Here is a 20,000-nt window from a genome sequence, read left to right on the forward strand (position 1 = left end):
GTCTGAAGAGAAGGTAATAAAGACAGTAAGTAGTTTATGTGACTCATTCATTCCTTCATAGGATACAGGATACAGACAGTCTAAGTGCACTGTGCCAGGATTCAAGAGAGTGACTCAATCATTCCTAAGGAAGAGAGGGAGCGAGAATTAGACAGAGAGAGAGAGCAGAGCTGGCAAGGGGTCTGGCTACCTAACCCAACACGTGGCAAGAGAGGTACAGAGCTTGCTGAATGTCTGATAGTGCCACAGATCAGATAGTGCCACAGGTCAGATAGTGCCACAGATCAGATAGTGCCACAGGTAAGATAGTGCTACAGGTCTGAGAGTGCCACAGGTCAGATAGTGCTACAGGTCTGAGAGTGTCACAGATCAGATTGTGATCCAGGTCTGACAGTGCCACAGGTCAGATAGTGCCACAGATCAGATAGTGCCACAGGTAAGATAGTGCTACAGGTCTGAGAGTGCCACAGGTCAGATAGTGCTATAGGTCTGAGAGAGCCACAGAGCGGAATCCCCCAGGAGGAGACATCTGAAGATGCTTAGAGAGGTGCTTCAGACATTGCTACTGGTGCTATTGTCAGAGATGAGCAGAGGAGCATCTGAGACAGGTAAGAGAGAGTGCACACTCACTTTATCAGCTCTATAGGATAACATGGGACATGGGAGTATTTCTCATTTGAGAGTTGGTGACTGTAACTCCAGAGAGACTACATGAGAGGAATTCTGGGGCAGAAAGTGAGAACTGGGGGCGGAGTTGCTGCCTTGGAGACACATGATTTTGTGACACCAGGAAATAGGAAAAGAAAAAAGTGAGTGGGAAATCTAAAGTGAAGCAATAGCAGTGGTGTCACCATACTGACGTCACCAGGGGGCACTGCTGGTCTGTTGTCTTAGTGGAGAGGTGATCTATAGCTAGTGCTGGCTGGGTAAGAGAAATGCTGTTCAAAATACTGGTGAAATGTGCTGCAGAATGTTGAGAATGCTCTGCAGATTCAGCTAGTGGTTTTAAATTATTTGCAGTTGGGATATTCTTCAGGGACAGCTTTTTGATAGGTATTCATGTGTGTATTTATGATGTGATACTCTGCAGCGTGAGACATTTTTGTGTGATGATCTGCTGCACAAAATGTACATGTGAGTTCTGCATGGTGAGACATTCATTGTTAGACACTGACTCTACAGCTAGATGTGTTAGGCTGTCAGTATGGTAAGATGCTCTGCAGCAACAGTTATTAGTGTGTCAGCATGGAGAGACGCTCTGCAATAAGAAATATTAGGGTGTCAGCGTGGTGAGATGTTCTGCAGTGAGTGGTGTTAGGGTTTAAACATGAAGAGATGCTCTGCAGTTAGTGGCATTATGGTGACAGCACAGTGAGATGTTCTGCAGTTAGCAGTATCATTGGTACCAACATGGTGAGATGCTCTGTAGTAAAAGTTATTAGGATGTCTCCTGCCCCATAGACCTGCAGGAGCATACAAATAATACAATTATGGGCTAGATTACAAGTTGCACGGTAACGTTTGCGTGTGAACAATATTACAATAAACACTATTGCTCGAGCACAATCCAATCTAACGTACGTTGGGTTAGCATGACTGAAGACCTTGCATAAAGGGTAAGGGCTGAAAAAAAAGTTGCACCAAACACGACATAAATACATTAAAATATACTGTTACACTTACAGTATATAAACACTATCTGATAAAAGTATTCAAATAAATATTAATAAAAAAAAGTTATAAGGGTTCAGAGGTATATGGTATACGGCCATGTATTTGAAAGGGCTTTATTAATATATATATACAGGTAGCCCTCAGTTTACGCCAGGGTTAGGTTCCAGAAGGATTGGTTGTAAATCAAAACCATTGTAAATTGAAACCCAGTTTATAATGTAAGTCAATGGGAAGTGAGGGAGTTAGGTTCCAAACCCCTCTCAAAATTGTCATAAGTAACACCTAATACATTATTTATAAAGCTTTGAAATTAAGACTTTAAATGCTAAACAGCATTATAAACACTATCAAATAATCACACAACACAGAATATATAATTAAACTAAGTTAAATGAACAAAAACATTTGCTAAACTGCATTATAAACCTAATAAAATAATCACACAACACAGACTTTACTTGCATTTTTCTGCAAACAGTTCTTTCTATGCATTCCAATCTGGACTGATTTATAGACAGGAAGATCTTGTTCCTATGAAAGCTGCTTGATAGCTCAGGTCTGGTTAAACTGATTAATTTCAACTTGCTTGGCTTTGCTGCAACACAAGCGGGCAGCTCCACCTACTGGCTATTTTAATCAATGCAATGCTTCTTAATGCTTTTCAATAGCAGTCACATTACTGAAAAAAAAAGGTTGTTATTCTGAAACGGTGCAAATTTAACCGGTGTAAATCGAGGGCCACCTGTATACATATATGATATATATATAAATATATATATATATATATGTGTGTGTGTGTATATGTGTGTGTGTCTAAATAATAATTCTTTAATAGTATTTAATAATGTTTTACTGTGGATTTACTGTAATTTCCCATTTCAATGTTCTTCACATACAAGAACATTTTATTTTTATATATATACACCTATATATTTATTCCTTTACACCTAGATTTAGAGTTCTGCGTCTGAAGGGGTGCGTTAGCTACGCGTCTTTTTTTTCTAGCGCTGCTTCTAAACAACGCTGGTATTTAGAGTTCTCTGAAGGGCTGTGTTAGGCTCTAAAAAGGGAGCGTAAAGGCATATTTACCGCCACTTCAACTCTCAATTCCAGCATTGCTTATGGTAGCGGCTAGCTGGAAAAACGTGCTCGTGCACGATTCCCCCATAGGAAACAATGGGGCAGTTTGGGCTGAAAAAAACCTAACACCTGCAAAAAAGCAGCGTTAAGCTCCTAACGCAGCCCCATTGTTTCCTATGGGGAAACACTTTCTAAGTCTGCACCTAACACCCTAACATGAACCCCGAGTCTAAACACCCCTAATATAACACTTATTAACCCCTAATCTGCCGACCCCACTATCACTGACACCTGCATTATATTATTAACCCCTAATCTGCCGCTCCGGACACCGCCGCCACCTAATTTATACCTATGAAAACCTAATCTGCTGCCCCTAACATCGCCGACACCTATATTATATTTATTAACCCCTAATCTGCCGTCCCCCAACATCGCCGCCACCTAACTACAAGTATTAACCCCTAATCTGCCGACCGGACCTCGCCGCTACTATAATAAAAATATTAACCCCTAAAGCTAACTCTAACCCTAACACCCCCCTAAGTTAAATATAATTTAAATCTAATGAAATAAATTAACTCTTAATAAATAAATGAATCCTATTTGAAGATAAATACTTACCTGTAAAATAAACCCTAATATAGCTACAATATAACGAATAATTATATTGTAGCTATTTTAGGGTTTATATTTATTTTACAGGCAACTTTGTATTTATTTAACTAAGTACAATAGCTATTAAATAGTTATTAACTATTTAATAGCTACCTAGTTAAAATAATTACAAAATTACCTGTAAAATAAATCCTAACCTAAGTTACAATTAAACCTAACACTACACTATCATTAAATTAATTAAATAAATTACCTACAATTAATTAAAATTAAATAAACTAAACTAAATTACAAAAAAAACAAACACTAAATTACAAAAAATAAAAAAAGATTACAAGCATTTTAAACTAATTACACCTAATCTAAGCCCCCTAAAAAAATAAAAAAAGCCCCCCAAAATAAAAAATTCCCTACCCTATTCTAAAATACAAAAGTCATCAGCTCTTTTACCAGCCCTTAAAAGGACTTTTTGCGGGGCCTTGCCCCAAAGTAATCAGCTCTTTTGCCTGAAAATAAAAATACAATCTCCCCCCAACATTACAACCCACCACCCACATACCCCTACTCTAACCCACCCAAACCCCCCTTAAAAAACCTATCGCTAACCCCCTGAAGATCATCCTACCTTGAGTCTTCTTCACTCAGCCGAGCCGAATTCTTCATCCAAGGTGCGCAGAGGAGGTCCATCATCCGGTAGAAGTCTTCATCCAAGCGGGGCAAGAAGAGGTCCTTCATCCGGTAGAAGTGTTCATCCAGGCGGCGTCTTCAATCTTCATCCATCCGGAGCGGAGCCATCTTCAACGGAGCCGACGCGGAGCCTTCCTCTTCTACCGATGGACTAATGACGAATGAAGGTTCCTTTAAGGGGCGTCATCCAAGATGGCATCCCTTCAATTCCAATTGGCTGATAGAATTCTATCAGCCAATCGGAATTAAGGTAGGAAAAATCTGATTGGCTGATTCAATCAGCCAATCAGATTCAAGTTCAATCCGATTGGCTGATCCAATCAGCCAATCAGATTGAGCTTGCATTCTCTGGGTTTGGGTGGGTTAGAGTAGGGGTATGTGGGTGGTGGGTTGTAATGTTGGGGGTTTGTATTTTATTTTCAGGCAAAAGAGCTGATTACTTTGGGGCAAGGCCCCGCAAAAAGCCCTTTTAAGGGCTGGTAAAAGAGCTGATGACTTTTGTATTTTAGAATAGGGTAGGGAATTTTTTATTTTGGGGGCTTTTTTATTTTTTTAGGGGGCTTAGATTAGGTGTAATTAGTTTAAAATGCTTGCAATATTTTTTTATTTTTTGTAATTTAGTGTTTTTTTTTTTTTGTAATTTAGTTTAGTTTATTTAATTGTAATTAATTGTAGGTAATTTATTTAATTAATTTAATGATAGTGTAGTGTTAGGTTTAATTGTAACTTAGGTTAGGATTTATTTTACAGGTAATTTTGTAATTATTTTAACTAGGTAGCTATTAAATATTTAATAACTATTTAATAGCTATTGTACCTAGTTAAAATAAATACAAAGTTGCCTGTAAAATAAATATAAATCCTAAAATAGCTACAATGTAATTATTAATTACATTGTAGCTATCTTAGGGTTTATTTTATAGGTAAGTATTTAGCTTTAAATAGGATTAATTTATTTAATAAGAGTTAATTTATTTCGTTAGATTAAAATTATATTTAATTTAGGGGGGTGTTAGGGTTAGGGTTAGACTTAGCTTTAGGGGTTAATACATTTATTAGACCGAGGGGACCTCGGTTTAGGGGTACATAGGTAGTTTATGGGTGTTAGTGTACTTTAGAGCACTGTAGTAAGGAGCTTAATAAAACAGCGTTAGCCCAGAAAGCTCTTAAAGCTCTTAACTACAGCCTTTCCATGGGCGGTAGGAGTTTTGTCGGTAGAGTTGTAACGCTCACTTCAGCCAAGACTCGTAATACCAGCATTAGGAAGATCCCATTGAAAAGATAGGATACACAATTGATGTAAGGGGATATGCGGTATGGAAAAGTAGCGGCTTGAAAGTGAGCGGCAGACCTTTAAAAACATGACTCTAAATACCAGTGGGCGGCCAAAAGCAGCGTTAGGACCCCTTAACGCTGCTTTTGACGGCTACCGCAGAACTCTAAATCTAGGCGTATGATATATATGTATAGATATATATTGTACATTAACATTATAATATATATATATATATATATAATAATACAAAATATATATTTTTTTCTATGTGCAGAACATAATAAAAATGTAAAATATGCATAACGAGCTTCGGATTTCACGCTTTAGGTCTAAAACGGTATAGGGTTAGCGCACATGCAGAATTAGTTATCTAATTAGTTATTAATGTTTCACACAAACCCAACAGGAGTACACTAAGGGGCCGATTTATCAAGGGCCGAACGACCCCTGATGCCCCTGTTTCTGCGCGTATTTTGTCCGACAGACAATGATAATTCGGCCCTTCTTTCTTCATGTGTGCTAACCTGACATGAGTTATCTTAAAGAATGTTACGCATATTTTACATTACTATGTTCTTCACATAGAATTTGTATTTATTATTAAATACATCTTTTTATAGCTATCTGATAGCTATATAGAAAGTTCATATAAAATATATATATTTGCCTATATCAATAGATAACATTAAAGAGGCATATTCATGGATATCTGCAAATGTGGTATACATGATACATTGCACTGCATGTGAAGTGGGATGCTATATTGGAGAAACAAGCCAAAAACTGCACCTTCGGATGAATTTACACAGACACTTAATCAAAAACCACTGTGAAACAAAATACTGCACCCCTGTTGGTCACCATTTCACCCAACCTGACCACTCCATCCAAAACCTCAAAATCAAGATTCTCAGAGGCAACTTCAAAAACACCATGGAAAGAAAAACCTTTGAAATGAAAATAATAATGCACTTCAACTTGCTAAATTCTGGACTAAATGTGGACTCTGGTTTCTTAAACCATTATCAAAAAATGTTGTAATGTACTTTCATATACTGTAGTCAATTACATTGTATATTCCACACTCTCTATGCATAGGTACGCAGGTAAGCCTATGCCCACACTTTTGTCATTATTATTATTCCCCTTTTTTTTTCTTTCCTTTCTCCTTTTTTGACTATCTTATATTTCCCTGTATACCTAATTTCCCATCTTTATTCATATGGATTCTATGATGATATATAACTTTATGTCAGTATATGCTGTGTGTATTACCATATTATTTCCCTGCCTGTAATCTTTTACTGACACTATCTGCCTGTCTCCAAAACCCCATCATGATTTTTACGACACCCCCTCCTCCCCCTGCATTCAGACCTCTCTAACACTCTGGCCTCTATTTACCAAATTCTGGCGGACCTGATCCGACAGTGCGGATCAGGTCCGCCAGACTTCGCTTAATACGGAGAGCAATACGCATATGCTCTCCGTATTCAGCATTGCACCAGCATCTCACAAGAGCTGCTGGTGCAACGCCGCCCCCTGCAGACTCGCGGCCAATCAGCCGCCAGCAGGGGGTGTCAATCAACCCGATCGTACTCGATTGGGTTAAATTCCGGCGATGTCTGTCCGCCTGCTCAGAGCATGCGGACAGGTTATGGAGCAGCGGTCTTTGTGACCGCTGCTTCATAACTGCTGTTTCTGCTGTTCAGAAACACGGGGCATCAAGCTCCATTCGGAGACTGATAGAAAGGCCCCTTTGTCTTTTTAGCCTGTGTTATAAGAAATAATCTGTAAATTCCATTGAATTGGTCAGTATTGCTTCAGACTTGATAAAGAAAGGAACTCTTCCGAAAGCTTGTCATCTTATAAATGTACAGTTAGTCCAATAAAAAAGTATCATTGCTCAATGCATAATTGTTATTTTGAGATATATTTATATATATATATAAATATTTTCCTGTATGTGAAAAACATTGGAATGGGAAATTTTATTAACTCCTGTTGGGTTAGTGCACAAGCGATAGGTGTTAGTTTTTTCTTCCTATGGTCTCCATTGGTCTATTGGGGAAAAATTAGGAGCTGTTGTGAAGTCCTGAAGTTAGTATGTGTTGGGTTTCACTTGCACGTAAAACTACTTTCAACTTGAAATATGTGAGGTATCACGTGCATGCAAAAATATTATTATAGCAGTATTTACACTCGAGCAGGAGTGCTAAATACCGCTCCACTAGTAATTCTAGCCCTATAATAATAATAATAATGTAGTTACAGTGAGAGATTCTGCAGTGATAGCTATTGAAGTATTATAGTGTTGTGAGACAGTTACAGAGAAATGTCTGCAGTGAGGGATACTAAGGTGAAATGCTCTCATGGGGTAGGTATTGAGGTAAAATGCTCTGCAGAGAGAGGTCCTGAGGTGATATGTTCTGTGGGTAAAAGAACTACAGTGAGATGCTATGCTGTAGAACTATTGAGGTGAGATGCTCTGCTGTAGAACTATTGAGATGAGATGCTCTGCTGTAGAACTATTGAGGTGAGATGCTCTGCTGTAGAACTATTGAGATGAGATGCTCTGCTGTAGAACTATTGAGGTGAGATGCTCTGCTGTAGAACTATTGAGGTGAGATGCTCTGCTGTACAACTATTGAGATGAGATGCTCTGCAGAGAGAGGTACTGAGATGATATACCTGCAGGGGATATGTTCTGTGGGTGAAAGAACTACAGTGAGATGCTCTGCTGTAAAACTATTGAGATGAGATGCTCTGCAGAGAGAGGTACTGAGATGAGATACCTGCAGGTGAAATGTTCTGTGGGTGAAAGAACTACAGTGAGATGCTCTGCTGTAGAACTATTGAGGTGTGATACTCTGCAGAGAGATGCAATAAATTGCAATACCTGCAGAGAGAGGTCCTGTAGCTAGATACTCTGTAGGGAAGGGCACTGAAGTGAGATGATCTGCTAGTAGAACTATTGAGATGAGACACTCTGCAGAGAGAATTACTGAGGTGAGATTGATGTCTTTCTCTCTAATACTTTTGTGAATGAACTTGCTCAGAACCCTGAGGACGCTCAGCCTCTTCTAATCCCTGATTGGCTGCTGCCTGATGATATCCTACACACAGGAATGCTTCTTTTAATCCATTAAAGGCGCAGCGCACATACCTCTTTAATACATCATGTCCGGCACCTTCTGTGTAACCCTCTCACTGCCAGCACAGCCCTGCAGGGATATTATGTGCCTTGATATAATATCATTTAGAAATGTAATGATACACAGAAATATATATATATAATAACTATATAAATACATTTAGACTCAAATACCATGCAGATACATCTTCATTCAGATAGAACATGCCGTTTTAAACAACTTTCTAATTTAATTATATTATCACATTTTCTTCGTTCTCTTGGTATGTTTTCTTGAACAATAAAGATGTAAGCTTAGGAGCCGGACCATTTCTGGAGCACTATATAGCAGCAGTTTTGTAGAATGTTATCCATATGCAAGAGCGCTAGTAGAGGGCAGCACTATATCCTACCATGTAGTGCACCAGATGCCTATTTGGGTATCTCTTTAACACAGAATATCACGGGAACAAAGCAAATTTGATAATAAAACTAGTAAATTGGAATATTTTTTTAAATGGTATTTTCCAGCCAATAGCCATTGGAAGTTGTGTGTGTGACGGCAGGAATGTGTATCTGCTGTCTGTATGTGGGATTACAGGATATATAACTGCACATGTGTGTGTGACGGCAGGAATGTGTATCTGCTGTCTGTATGTGGGATTACAGGATATATAACTGCACATGTGTGTGTGACGGCAGGAATGTGTATCTGCTGTCTGTATGTGGGATTACAGGATATATAACTGCACATGTGTGTGTGACGGCAGGATTGTGTATCTGCTGTCTGTATGTGGGATTACAGGATATATAACTGCACATGTGTGTGTGTGACGGCAGGATTGTGTATCTGCTGTCTGTATGTGGGATTACAGGATATATAACTGCACATGTGTGTGTGACGGCAGGATTGTGTATCTGCTGTCTGTATGTGGGATTACAGGATATATAACTGCACATGTGTGTGTGACGGCAGGATTGTGTATCTGCTGTCTGTATGTGGGATTACAGGATATATAACTGCACATGTGTGTGTGACGGCAGGATTGTGTATCTGCTGTCTGTATGTGGGATTACAGGATATATAACTGCACATGTGTGTGTGACGGCAGGCTGTGTATCTGCTGTCTGTATGTGGGATTACAGGATATATAACTGCACATGTGTGTGTGACGGCAGGATTGTGTATCTGCTGTCTGTATGTGGGATTACAGGATATATAACTGCACATGTGTGTGTGACGGCACGTTGTGTATCTGCTGTCTGTATGTGGGATTACAGTATATATAACTGCACGTGTGTGTGACGGCAGGAATGTGTATCTGCTGTCTGTATGTGGGATTACAGGATATATAACTGCACATGTGTGTGTGACGGCAGGAATGTGTATCTGCTGTCTGTATGTGGGATTACAGGATATATAACTGCATGTGTGTGTGACGGCAGGAATGTGTATCTGCTGTCTGTATGTGGGATTACAGTATATATAACTGCACGTGTGTGTGACGGCACGTTGTGTATCTGCTGTCTGTATGTGGGATTACAGTATATATAACTGCACGTGTGTGTGACGGCACGTTGTGTATCTGCTGTCTGTATGTGGGATTACAGTATATATAACTGCACGTGTGTGTGACGGCACGTTGTGTACCTGATGTCTGTATGTGGGATTACAGTATATATAACTGCACGTGTGTGTGACGGCACGTTGTGTACCTGCTGTCTGTATGTGGGATTACAGTATATATAACTGCACGTGTGTGTGACGGCACGTTGTGTATCTGCTGTCTGTATGTGGGATTACAGTATATATAACTGCACGTGTCTGTGACGTCACGTTGTGTACCTGCTGTCTGTATGTGGGATTACAGTATATATAACTGCACGTGTCTGTGACGTCACGTTGTGTACCTGATGTCTGTATGTGGGAGAACAGTATATATAACTGCACGTGTGTGTGACGTCACGTTGTGTACCTGCTGTCTGTATGTGGGATTACAGTATATATAACTGCACGTGTCTGTGACGTCACGTTGTGTACCTGATGTCTGTATGTGGGAGAACAGTATATATAACTGCACGTGTGTGTGACGTCACGTTGTGTACCTGCTGTCTGTATGTGGGATTACAGTATATATAACTGCACGTGTCTGTGACGTCACGTTGTGTACCTGATGTCTGTATGTGGGATTACAGTATATATAGCTGCACGTGTCTGTGACGGAACGTTGTGTACCTGATGTCTGTACGTGGGATTACAGTATATATAACTGCACGTGTCTGTGACGGAACGTTGTGTACCTGCTGTCTGTATGTGGGATTACAGTATATATAGCTGCACGTGTCTGTGACGGAACGTTGTGTACCTGATGTCTGTATGTGGGATTACAGTATATATAACTGCACGTGTCTGTGACGGAACGTTGTGTACCTGATGTCTGTATGTGGGATTACAGGATATATAACTGCACATGTGTGTGTGACGGCAGGAATGTGTATCTGCTGTCTGTATGTGGGATTACAGGATATATAACTGCACATGTGTGTGTGACGGCAGGAATGTGTATCTGCTGTCTGTATGTGGGATTACAGGATATATAACTGCACATGTGTGTGTGACGGCAGGAATGTGTATCTGCTGTCTGTATGTGGGATTACAGGATATATAACTGCACATGTGTGTGTGAGGGCACGTTGTGTACCTGCTGTCTGTATGTGGGATTACAGGATATATAACTGCACATGTGTGTGTGACGGCACGTTGTGTACCTGCTGTCTGTATGTGGGATTACAGGATATATAACTGCCTGTGTGTGTGACTGTATGTTGTGTATCTGCTGTCTGTATGTGGGATTACAGGATATATAACTGCATGTGTGTGTGATGGCACGTTGTGTACCTGCTGTCTGTATGTGGGATTACAGTATATATAACTGCATGTGTGTGTGACGGCACGTTGTGTACCTGCTGTCTGTATGTGGGATTACAGTATATATAACTGCATGTGTGTGTGACGGCACGTTGTGTACCTGCTGTCTGTATGTGGGATTACAGTATATATAACTGCACGTGTCTGTGACGTCACGTTGTGTACCTGCTGTCTGTATGTGGGATTACAGTATATATAACTGCACGTGTCTGTGACGTCACGTTGTGTACCTGATGTCTGTATGTGGGATTACAGTATATATAGCTGCACGTGTCTGTGACGTCACATTGTGTACCTGATGTCTGTATGTGGGATTACAGTATATATAACTGCACGTGTCTGTGACGTCACGTTGTGTACCTGATGTCTGTATGTGGGATTACAGTATATATAACTGCACGTGTCTGTGACGTCACGTTGTGTACCTGATGTCTGTATGTGGGATTACAGTATATATAACTGCACGTGTCTGTGACGGAACGTTGTGTACCTGATGTCTGTATGTGGGATTACAGTATATATAACTGCACGTGTGTGTGACGGCACGTTGTGTACCTGCTGTCTGTATGTGGGATTACAGTATATATAACTGCACATGTGTGTGACGGCACGTTGTGTATCTGCTGTCTGTATGTGGGATTACAGTATATATAACTGCAAATGTGTGTGACTGTACGTTGTGTACCTGTTGTCTGCATGTGGGATTACAGTATATATAACTGCAAATGTGTGTGACTGTACATTGTGTACCTGTTGTCTGTATGTGGGATTACAGTATATATAACTGCAAATGTGTGTGACTGTACGTTGTGTACCTGTTGTCTGTATGTGGGATTACAGTATATATAACTGCAAATGTGTGTGACTGTACGTTGTGTACCTGTTGTCTGTATGTGGGATTACAGTATATATAACTGCACGTGTGTGTGACGGCACGTTGTGTATCTGCTGTCTGTATGTGGGATTACAGTATATATAACTGCACGTGTGTGTGACGGCACGTTGTGTACCTGTTGTCTGTATGTGGGATTACAGTATATATAACTGCACGTGTGTGTGACGGCACGTTGTGTATCTGCTGTCTGTATGTGGGATTACAGTATATATAACTGCACGTGTGTGTGACGGCACGTTGTGTACCTGTTGTCTGTATGTGGGATTACAGTATATATAACTGCACGTGTGTGTGACGTCACGTTGTGTATCTGCTGTCTGTATGTGGGATTACAGTATATATAACTGCACGTGTGTGTGACGGCACGTTGTGTACCTGTTGTCTGTATGTGGGATTACAGTATATATAACTGCACGTGTGTGTGACGGCACGTTGTGTATCTGCTGTCTGTATGTGGGATTACAGTATATATAACTGCACGTGTGTGTGACGGCACGTTGTGTACCTGTTGTCTGTATGTGGGATTACAGGATATATAACTGCACGTGTGTGTGACGGCACGTTGTGTACCTGCTGTCTGTATGTGGGATTACAGGATATAAAAACTGTACAATGTGACGGCACGCAGTGTACCTGCTGTCTGTATGTTGGATTACTGGATATATAACTGCACGTGTGTCACCGTAGGGTTGCCACCTGTCCCTTAAAATACAGAACACTTATAAGTTACACATGCTGCAGGGTGTGCTGGGAGGAACATGAATAGAGCTGGCCAGAAACACAATACATGTTCCTCCCTGCACACCCTGCAGCATGTGTAACTCATAAGTGTCCAGGAAAACATGGCTGAGGTGGCAACCCTATGTGTGTGTGACGGCATGCTGTGTACCTGCTGTCTGTATGTGGGATTATAGTATATATAACTGCACATGTGTGTGACAACAGGATGTGTACCTGCTGTCTGTATGTGGGATTACAGTATATATAACTGCACATGTGTGTGACAACAGGCTGTGTATCTGCTGTCTGTATGTGGGATTACAGTATATATAACTGCACGTGTGTGTGACAACAGGCTGTGTACCTGCTGTCTGTATGTGGGATTACAGGATATATAACTGCACGTGTGTGTGACGGCACGTTGTGTACCTGATGTCTGTATGTGGGATTACAGGATATAAAAACTGCACTATGTGACAGCATGCTGTGTACCTGCTGTCTGTATGTGGGATTACAGGATATATAACTGCACATGTGTGACGGCAGGCTGTGTACCTGCTGTCTGTATGTGGGATTACAGGATATATAACTGCACATGTGTGTAACGGCAGGCTGTGTACCTGCTGTCTGTATGTGGGATTACAGGATATATAACTGCACATGTGTGTAACGGCAGGCTGTGTATCTGCTGTCTGTATGTGGGATTACAGCATAAACAACTGCATGTGTGTGACGGCAGGATTGTGTATCTGATGTCTGTATGTGGGATTACAGTATATATAACTGCACATGTGTGATGGCAGGAATGTGTATCTGATGTCTGTATGTGGGATTACAGGATATATAACTGCACGTGTGTGTGATGGCAGGCTGTGTATCTGATGTCTGTATGTGGGATTACAGGATATATAACTGCACGTGTGTGTGATGGCAGGCTGTGTATCAGCTGTCTGTATGTGGGATTACAGGATATATAACTGCACGTGTGTGTGATGGCAGGCTGTGTATCTGCTGTCTGTATGTGGGATTACAGGATATATAACTGCACGTGTGTGTGATGGCAGGCTGTGTATCTGCTGTCTGTATGTGGGATTACAGGATACATAACTGCATGTGTGTGACTATAGGCTGTGTATCAGCTGTCTGTATGTGGGATTACAAGATATATAACTGCACGTGTGTGACAACAGGCTGCACATGTATGTGACGGCAGGCTTTGTATCTTCTGTCTGTATGTGGGATTACAGGATATATAAATGCACGTGTGTGTGACGGCAGGCTGTGTATTCACTGTTTCTATGGGGGATTACAGGATATATAACTGCACGTGTGTGTGACGGCAGGCTGTGTACCTGCTGTCTGTATGTGGGATTACAGGATATATAAGTGCACATGTATGTGACGTCAGGCATTGTATCTTCTGTCTGCATGTGGGATTACAGGATATATAAGTGCACATGTGTGACGGCATGCTGTGTATTCACTGTCTGTATGTGGGATTACAGGATAAACAACTGCACCTGTGTGACGATAGGCTGTGTATCTTCTGTCTGTATGTGGGATTACAGGATATATAACTGCACAAGTGTGACGGCAGGATGTGTATCTGCTGTCTGTATGTGGGATTACAGGATATATAACTGCACGTGTGTGACGGCAAACTGTGTATCTGTGGTCTGTATGTGGAATTACAGTATATATAAGTGCACATGTGGGACGGCAGGCTGTGTATCTGCTGTCTGTATGTGGGATTACAGGATAAACAACTGCACGAGTGTGACGGCAGGCTGCGTATCTTCTGTCTGTATGTGGGATTACAGGATAAACAACTGCACGAGTGTGACGGCAGGCTGCGTATCTTCTGTCTGTATGTGGGATTACAGGATATATAACTGCACATGTGTAACGGCAGGCTGTGTATCTGCTGTCTGTATGTGGGATTACAGGATACATAACTGCATGTGTGTGACGATAGGCTGTGTATCTGTGGTCTATATGTGGAATTACAGGATATATAAATGCACATGTGTGATGGCAGGAATGTGTATCTGCTGTCTGTATGTGGGATTACAGGATATATAACTGCACATGTGTGATGGCAGGCTGTGTATCTGCTGTCTGTATGTGGGATTACAGGATATATAACTGCACATGTATGTGATGGCAGGCTGTGTATCTTCTGTCTGTATGTGGGATTACAGGATATATAACTGCACAAGTGTGACGGCAGGCTGTGTATCTGCTGTCTGTATGTGGGATTACAGGATATATAACTGCATGAGTGAGACGGCAGGCTGTGTATCTTCTGTCTCTATGTGGGATTACAGGATATATAACTGCACGTGTGTAACAGCAGGCTGTGTATCTGCTGTCTGTATGTGGGATTACAGGATACACAACTGCACGAGTATGAGGGCAGGCTGTGTATCTTCTGTCTGTATGTGGGATTACAGGATATAAAACTGCACGTGTGTAACGGCAGGCTGTGTATCTGCTGTCTGTATGTGGGATTACAGGATACATAACTGCATGTGTGTGACGAGAGGCTGTGTATCTGCTGTCTGTATGTGGGATTACAGGATATATAACTGCACGTGTGTGACGGCAAGCTGTGTATCTTCTGTCTGTATGTGGGATTACAGGATATATAAGTGCACATGTGTGACGAAAGGCTGTGTATCTGCTGTCTGTATGTGGGATTACAGGATAAACAACTGCACCTGTGTGACAGCAGGCTGTGTATCTTCTGTCTGTATGTGGGATTACAGGATATATAACTGCACGTGTGTAACGGCAGGCTGTGTATCTGCTATCTGTATGTGGGTTTACAGGATATATAACTGCATGTGTGTGACGATAGGCTGTGTATCTGTGGTCTGTATGTGGAATTACAGGATATATAAGTGCACATGTGTGACGGCTGGCTGTGTATCTGCTGTCTGTATGTGGGATTACAGGATATATAACTGCACGTGTGTGACGGCAGGCTGTGTATCTGCTGTCTGTGTGTGGGATTACAGGATATACAAATGCACATGTGTGACGGCAGGATTGTGTATCTGCTGTCTGTATGTGAGATTACAGGATATATAACTGCACGTGTGTGACGGCAGGCTGTGTATCTTCTGTCTGTATGTGGGATTACATTTAATGATCTTTCTCTTTCCCCATATTGGCACATATTCTGGCACCATATACCCCCTGCTCCCTAATAGATCCCAATTTAGCTCCTGATCTCACCTCTTCAGAATGAGACCTGTGTGTGACTCACCCAGCGGAGGGGGAGGACTGGGATGGAGTGAATGAAATACAGACAAAAGACAAGAGGCAGCAAGAGGGAGGGGACTGGGAGGGAGAAACTGTCTTGCACTTGTTTCTCTGTCTGTTAATCCCTAACTACGTGACATTCTCAGTTTTTTGTTGCCTTTTCTCACCCTTCATCCCTCACTAAACACTGATCTCTTTATGTCTCTTTACTTTTTGTCTTTTCCATTTATCATTTTCATTTCTTCTCTCTTTTCCGATTGTCTCACACTCCTGACATTCTACATTCTTACGTTTCTCACTTTCCCTCAATCTTCACCTTCCTTTTTCTTTCTCTTCCCCCTGTTTTTGTCCCTTCATCGGTTTCTCTTGCTGCAAGTTTCTGTCTTTCCCTCTCTCCTCCCCTCTGTCCCTTTCTCTATCTTGCCTTCTCTTCACGTTTCTATTTTGTTACCTCTTGTTTTCCTTGTATATCTCCTTCCATTTCACTATTTCCTTCTTACCAATTCTCTCTCCCTTCTGCCTTTCCATCCCTCTCTCTCTTTTTCTCTCTTCTTCTATTTCTCTCATTGTCTTCCAATCTATTTCTCACGCTATACATCTGTCTCATTTGCTCTCAATACCTCTCTATGGGGTAGATTTAACAAAGGTTGAGCGGACATGATTCGCAAATCAACCTTGCTAAATGCCGCCTCCTGCTCACTGGTGGCCAATTAGTCTCTAGCAGGGGCCGTCAATCATCCCGATCATATTGGATCGTGATTATTTCAGTCCTCCACCTAAAAGGTGGCGCAGAAGTTAAGGAGCAACGGTTTTACGACCGCTGCTTCTTAACTTCCGTTTCAGGCTGACCTGAAACGATGGGCGTAGAATGCAGCATCCGCTGCTTAATAAATGGAGCCCTATATCTCTGTCTTTCATTTCTCTCTCTGTCTATCTCCCTCTAACCTTTCTCTGCCTCACATCCTTCATTCTCTCTCTCTGTCTCTCCTTTCTCATTCCATCTCTCTGTCTCCCTTATTCTCTCTTTCTATTCCTTTCTTTTTCTTTGTCCCATCTCTGTTTTTGCCTCTCTCCATTCTCACCTTCTGTCTTTATCTCTGTGTCTCTTCTCTCTCATCTCTCTGTCTCACCCTCTCTCTCCATCTCTGTCTCACCTTCTGTCTCCATCTCTCTGTCTCACCTTCTCTCTCCATCTCTGTTTCATCTTCTCTCTCCGTCTCTCTGTCTCACATCTCTCTACATCTCTCTGTCTCACCTTCTCTCTCCATCTCTCTGTCTCACCTTCTCTCTCCATCTCTCTGTCTCACCTTCTGTCTCAATCTCTCTGTCTCACCTCTCTGCATCTCTCTGTCTCACCTTCTCTCTCATCTCTCTGTCTCACGTTCTGTCTCCATCTCTCTGTCTCACCTTCTCTCTCCATCTCTGTCTAACCTTCTCTCTCCATCTCTCTGTCTCACCTTCTGTCTCCATCTCTTTGTCTCACCTTCTCTCAACATCTCTCTGTCTCACCTTCTGTCTCCATCTCTCTGTCTCACCTTCTCTCTACATCTCTCTGTCTTACCTTCTCTCTACATCTCTCTGTCTCACCAACTCTCTCCATCTCTCTCTCACCTTCTCTCTCCATCACGTTGTCTCACCTTCTCTCTACATCTCTCTGTCTCACCTTCTCTCTACATCTCTCTGTCTCACCTTCTCTCTACATCTCTCTGTCTCACCTTCTCTCTCCATCTTTCTGCCTCATCTTCTCTCTCCATCTCTCTGTCTCACCTTCTCTCTCCATCTCTCTGTCTCACCTTCTCTCTCCATCTTTCTGTCTCATCTTCTCTCTCCATCTCTCTGTCTCACCTGCTCTCTCCATCTTTCTGTCTCACCTTCTCTCTCCATCTTTCTGTCTCACCTTCTCTCTCCATCTCTCTGTCTCACCTTCTCTCTCCATCTTTCTGTCTCACCTTCTCTCTCCATCTCTCTGTCTCACCTTCTCTCTCCATCTTTCTGTCTCATCTTCTCTCTCCATCTCTCTGTCTCACCTGCTCTCTCCATCTCTCTGTCTCACCTGCTCTCTCCATCTTTCTGTCTCACCTTCTCTCTCCATCTCTCTGTCTCACTTTCTCTCTCCATCTCTCTGTCTCACCTTCTCTCTCCATCTCTCTGTCTCACCTTCTCTCTTCATCTCTCTGTCTCACCTTCTCTCTCCATCTCTCTGTCTCACCTTCTCTCTCCATCTCTTTGTCTCACCTTCTCTCAACATCTCTCTGTCTCACCTTCTGTCTCCATCTCTCTGTCTCACCTTCTCTCTACATCTCTCTGTCTCACCAACTCTCTCCATCTCTCTCTCACCTTCTCTCTCCATCACTTTGTCTCACCTTCTCTCTACATCTCTCTGTCTCACCTTCTCTCTCCATCTTTCTGTCTCACCTTCTCTCTAATCTCTCTGTCTCACCCTCTCTCTCCATCTATGTCTCACCTTCTGTCTCCATCTCTCTGTCTCACCTTTTCTCTCCATCTCTCTGTTTCACCTTATCTCGCCATCTCTTTGTCTCACCTTCTCTCTCCATCTCTCTGTCTCACCTTCTCTCTCCATCGCTCTGTCTCACCTTCTCTCTCCATCTCTCTGTCTCACCTTCTCTCTCCATCCCTCTGTCTCACCTGCTCTCTCCATCTCTCCAACTCTCTCCATCTCTCTGTCTGATATTCTCTCTCCATTTCTCTGTCTCACCTTCTCTCTCCATCTCTCTGTCTCACCTGCTCGCTCCATCTCTCTATCTCACCTTCTCTCTCATATCTATGTCTCACCTTCTCTCTATATCTCTCTGTCTCACCTTCTATCTCCATCTCTCTGTCTCACCTTCTATCTCCATCTCTCTGTCTCACCTTCTCTCTCCATCTCTCTGTCTCACCTTCTCTCTCCATCTCTCTGTCTCACATCTCTCTGCATCTCTCACATCTCTCTCCATCTCTCTGTCTCACCTTCTCTCTCCATCTCTCTGTCTCAATTTCTCTCTCCATCCCTCTGTCTCACCTTCTCTCTCCTTCTTTCTGTCTCACCTTCTCTCTACATCTCGCTGTCTCACCAACTCTCTACATCTCTATATGTCTCACTTTCTCTCTATATCTCTCTGTCTCACCAACTCTCTCCATCTCTCTGTCACCTTCTCTCTCTATCTCTCTGTCTCACCTTCTCTCTACATCTCTCTGTTTCACCTTCTCTCTCCATCTCTCTTTCTTACCCTCTCTCTCCATCTTTTTGTCTCACCTTCTCTTTCCATCTCTCTGTCTCACCTTCTCTCTCCATCTCTCTGTCTCACCAACTCTCTCCATCTCTCTGTCTCATCTTCTCTTTCCATCTCCCTGTCTCACATTTTCTCCATCTTTCTGTCTCACCTTCTCTCTACATCTCGCTGTCTCACCAACTCTCTACATCTCTCTATGTCTCACTTTCTCTCTACATATCTCTGTCTCACCAACTCTCTACATATCTCTCTCACCTTCTCTCTCCATCTCTCTGTCTCACCTTCTCTCTACATCTCTCTGTCTCACCTTCTCTCTCCATCTCTCTGTCTCACCTTCTCTCTCCAATCTCTCTGTCTCACCTTCTCTCTCCATCTCTCTGTTTCACCTTCTCTCTCCATCTCTCTCACCTTCTCTCTCTCCATTTCTCGGTCTCACCTTCTCTCTCTGTCTCACCTTCTCTCTCCAATCTCTCTGTATCTCTCTCTCCATC

At 42.1% G+C, this 20,000-nt stretch overlaps 1 protein-coding gene across 1 annotated transcript in view; it reads left to right on the forward strand.

The window, feature by feature from the left end:
- TNFRSF12A (TNF receptor superfamily member 12A) overlaps positions 1 to 20,000 on the forward strand; it is a 37,583-nt gene that overhangs the window by 310 nt on the left and 17,273 nt on the right. The window contains exon 1 of the mRNA XM_053694910.1: positions 1 to 608. This exon is cut by the window's left edge and continues 310 nt beyond it. Coding sequence (XP_053550885.1) covers positions 536 to 608 — 73 coding nt within the window. The 5' untranslated portion in view covers positions 1 to 535. The remainder of the gene's footprint in view (positions 609 to 20,000) is intronic.

Source organism: Bombina bombina, chromosome 11 (genome assembly GCF_027579735.1).
Source record: "Bombina bombina isolate aBomBom1 chromosome 11, aBomBom1.pri, whole genome shotgun sequence".
Taxonomy (NCBI): domain Eukaryota; kingdom Metazoa; phylum Chordata; class Amphibia; order Anura; family Bombinatoridae; genus Bombina; species Bombina bombina.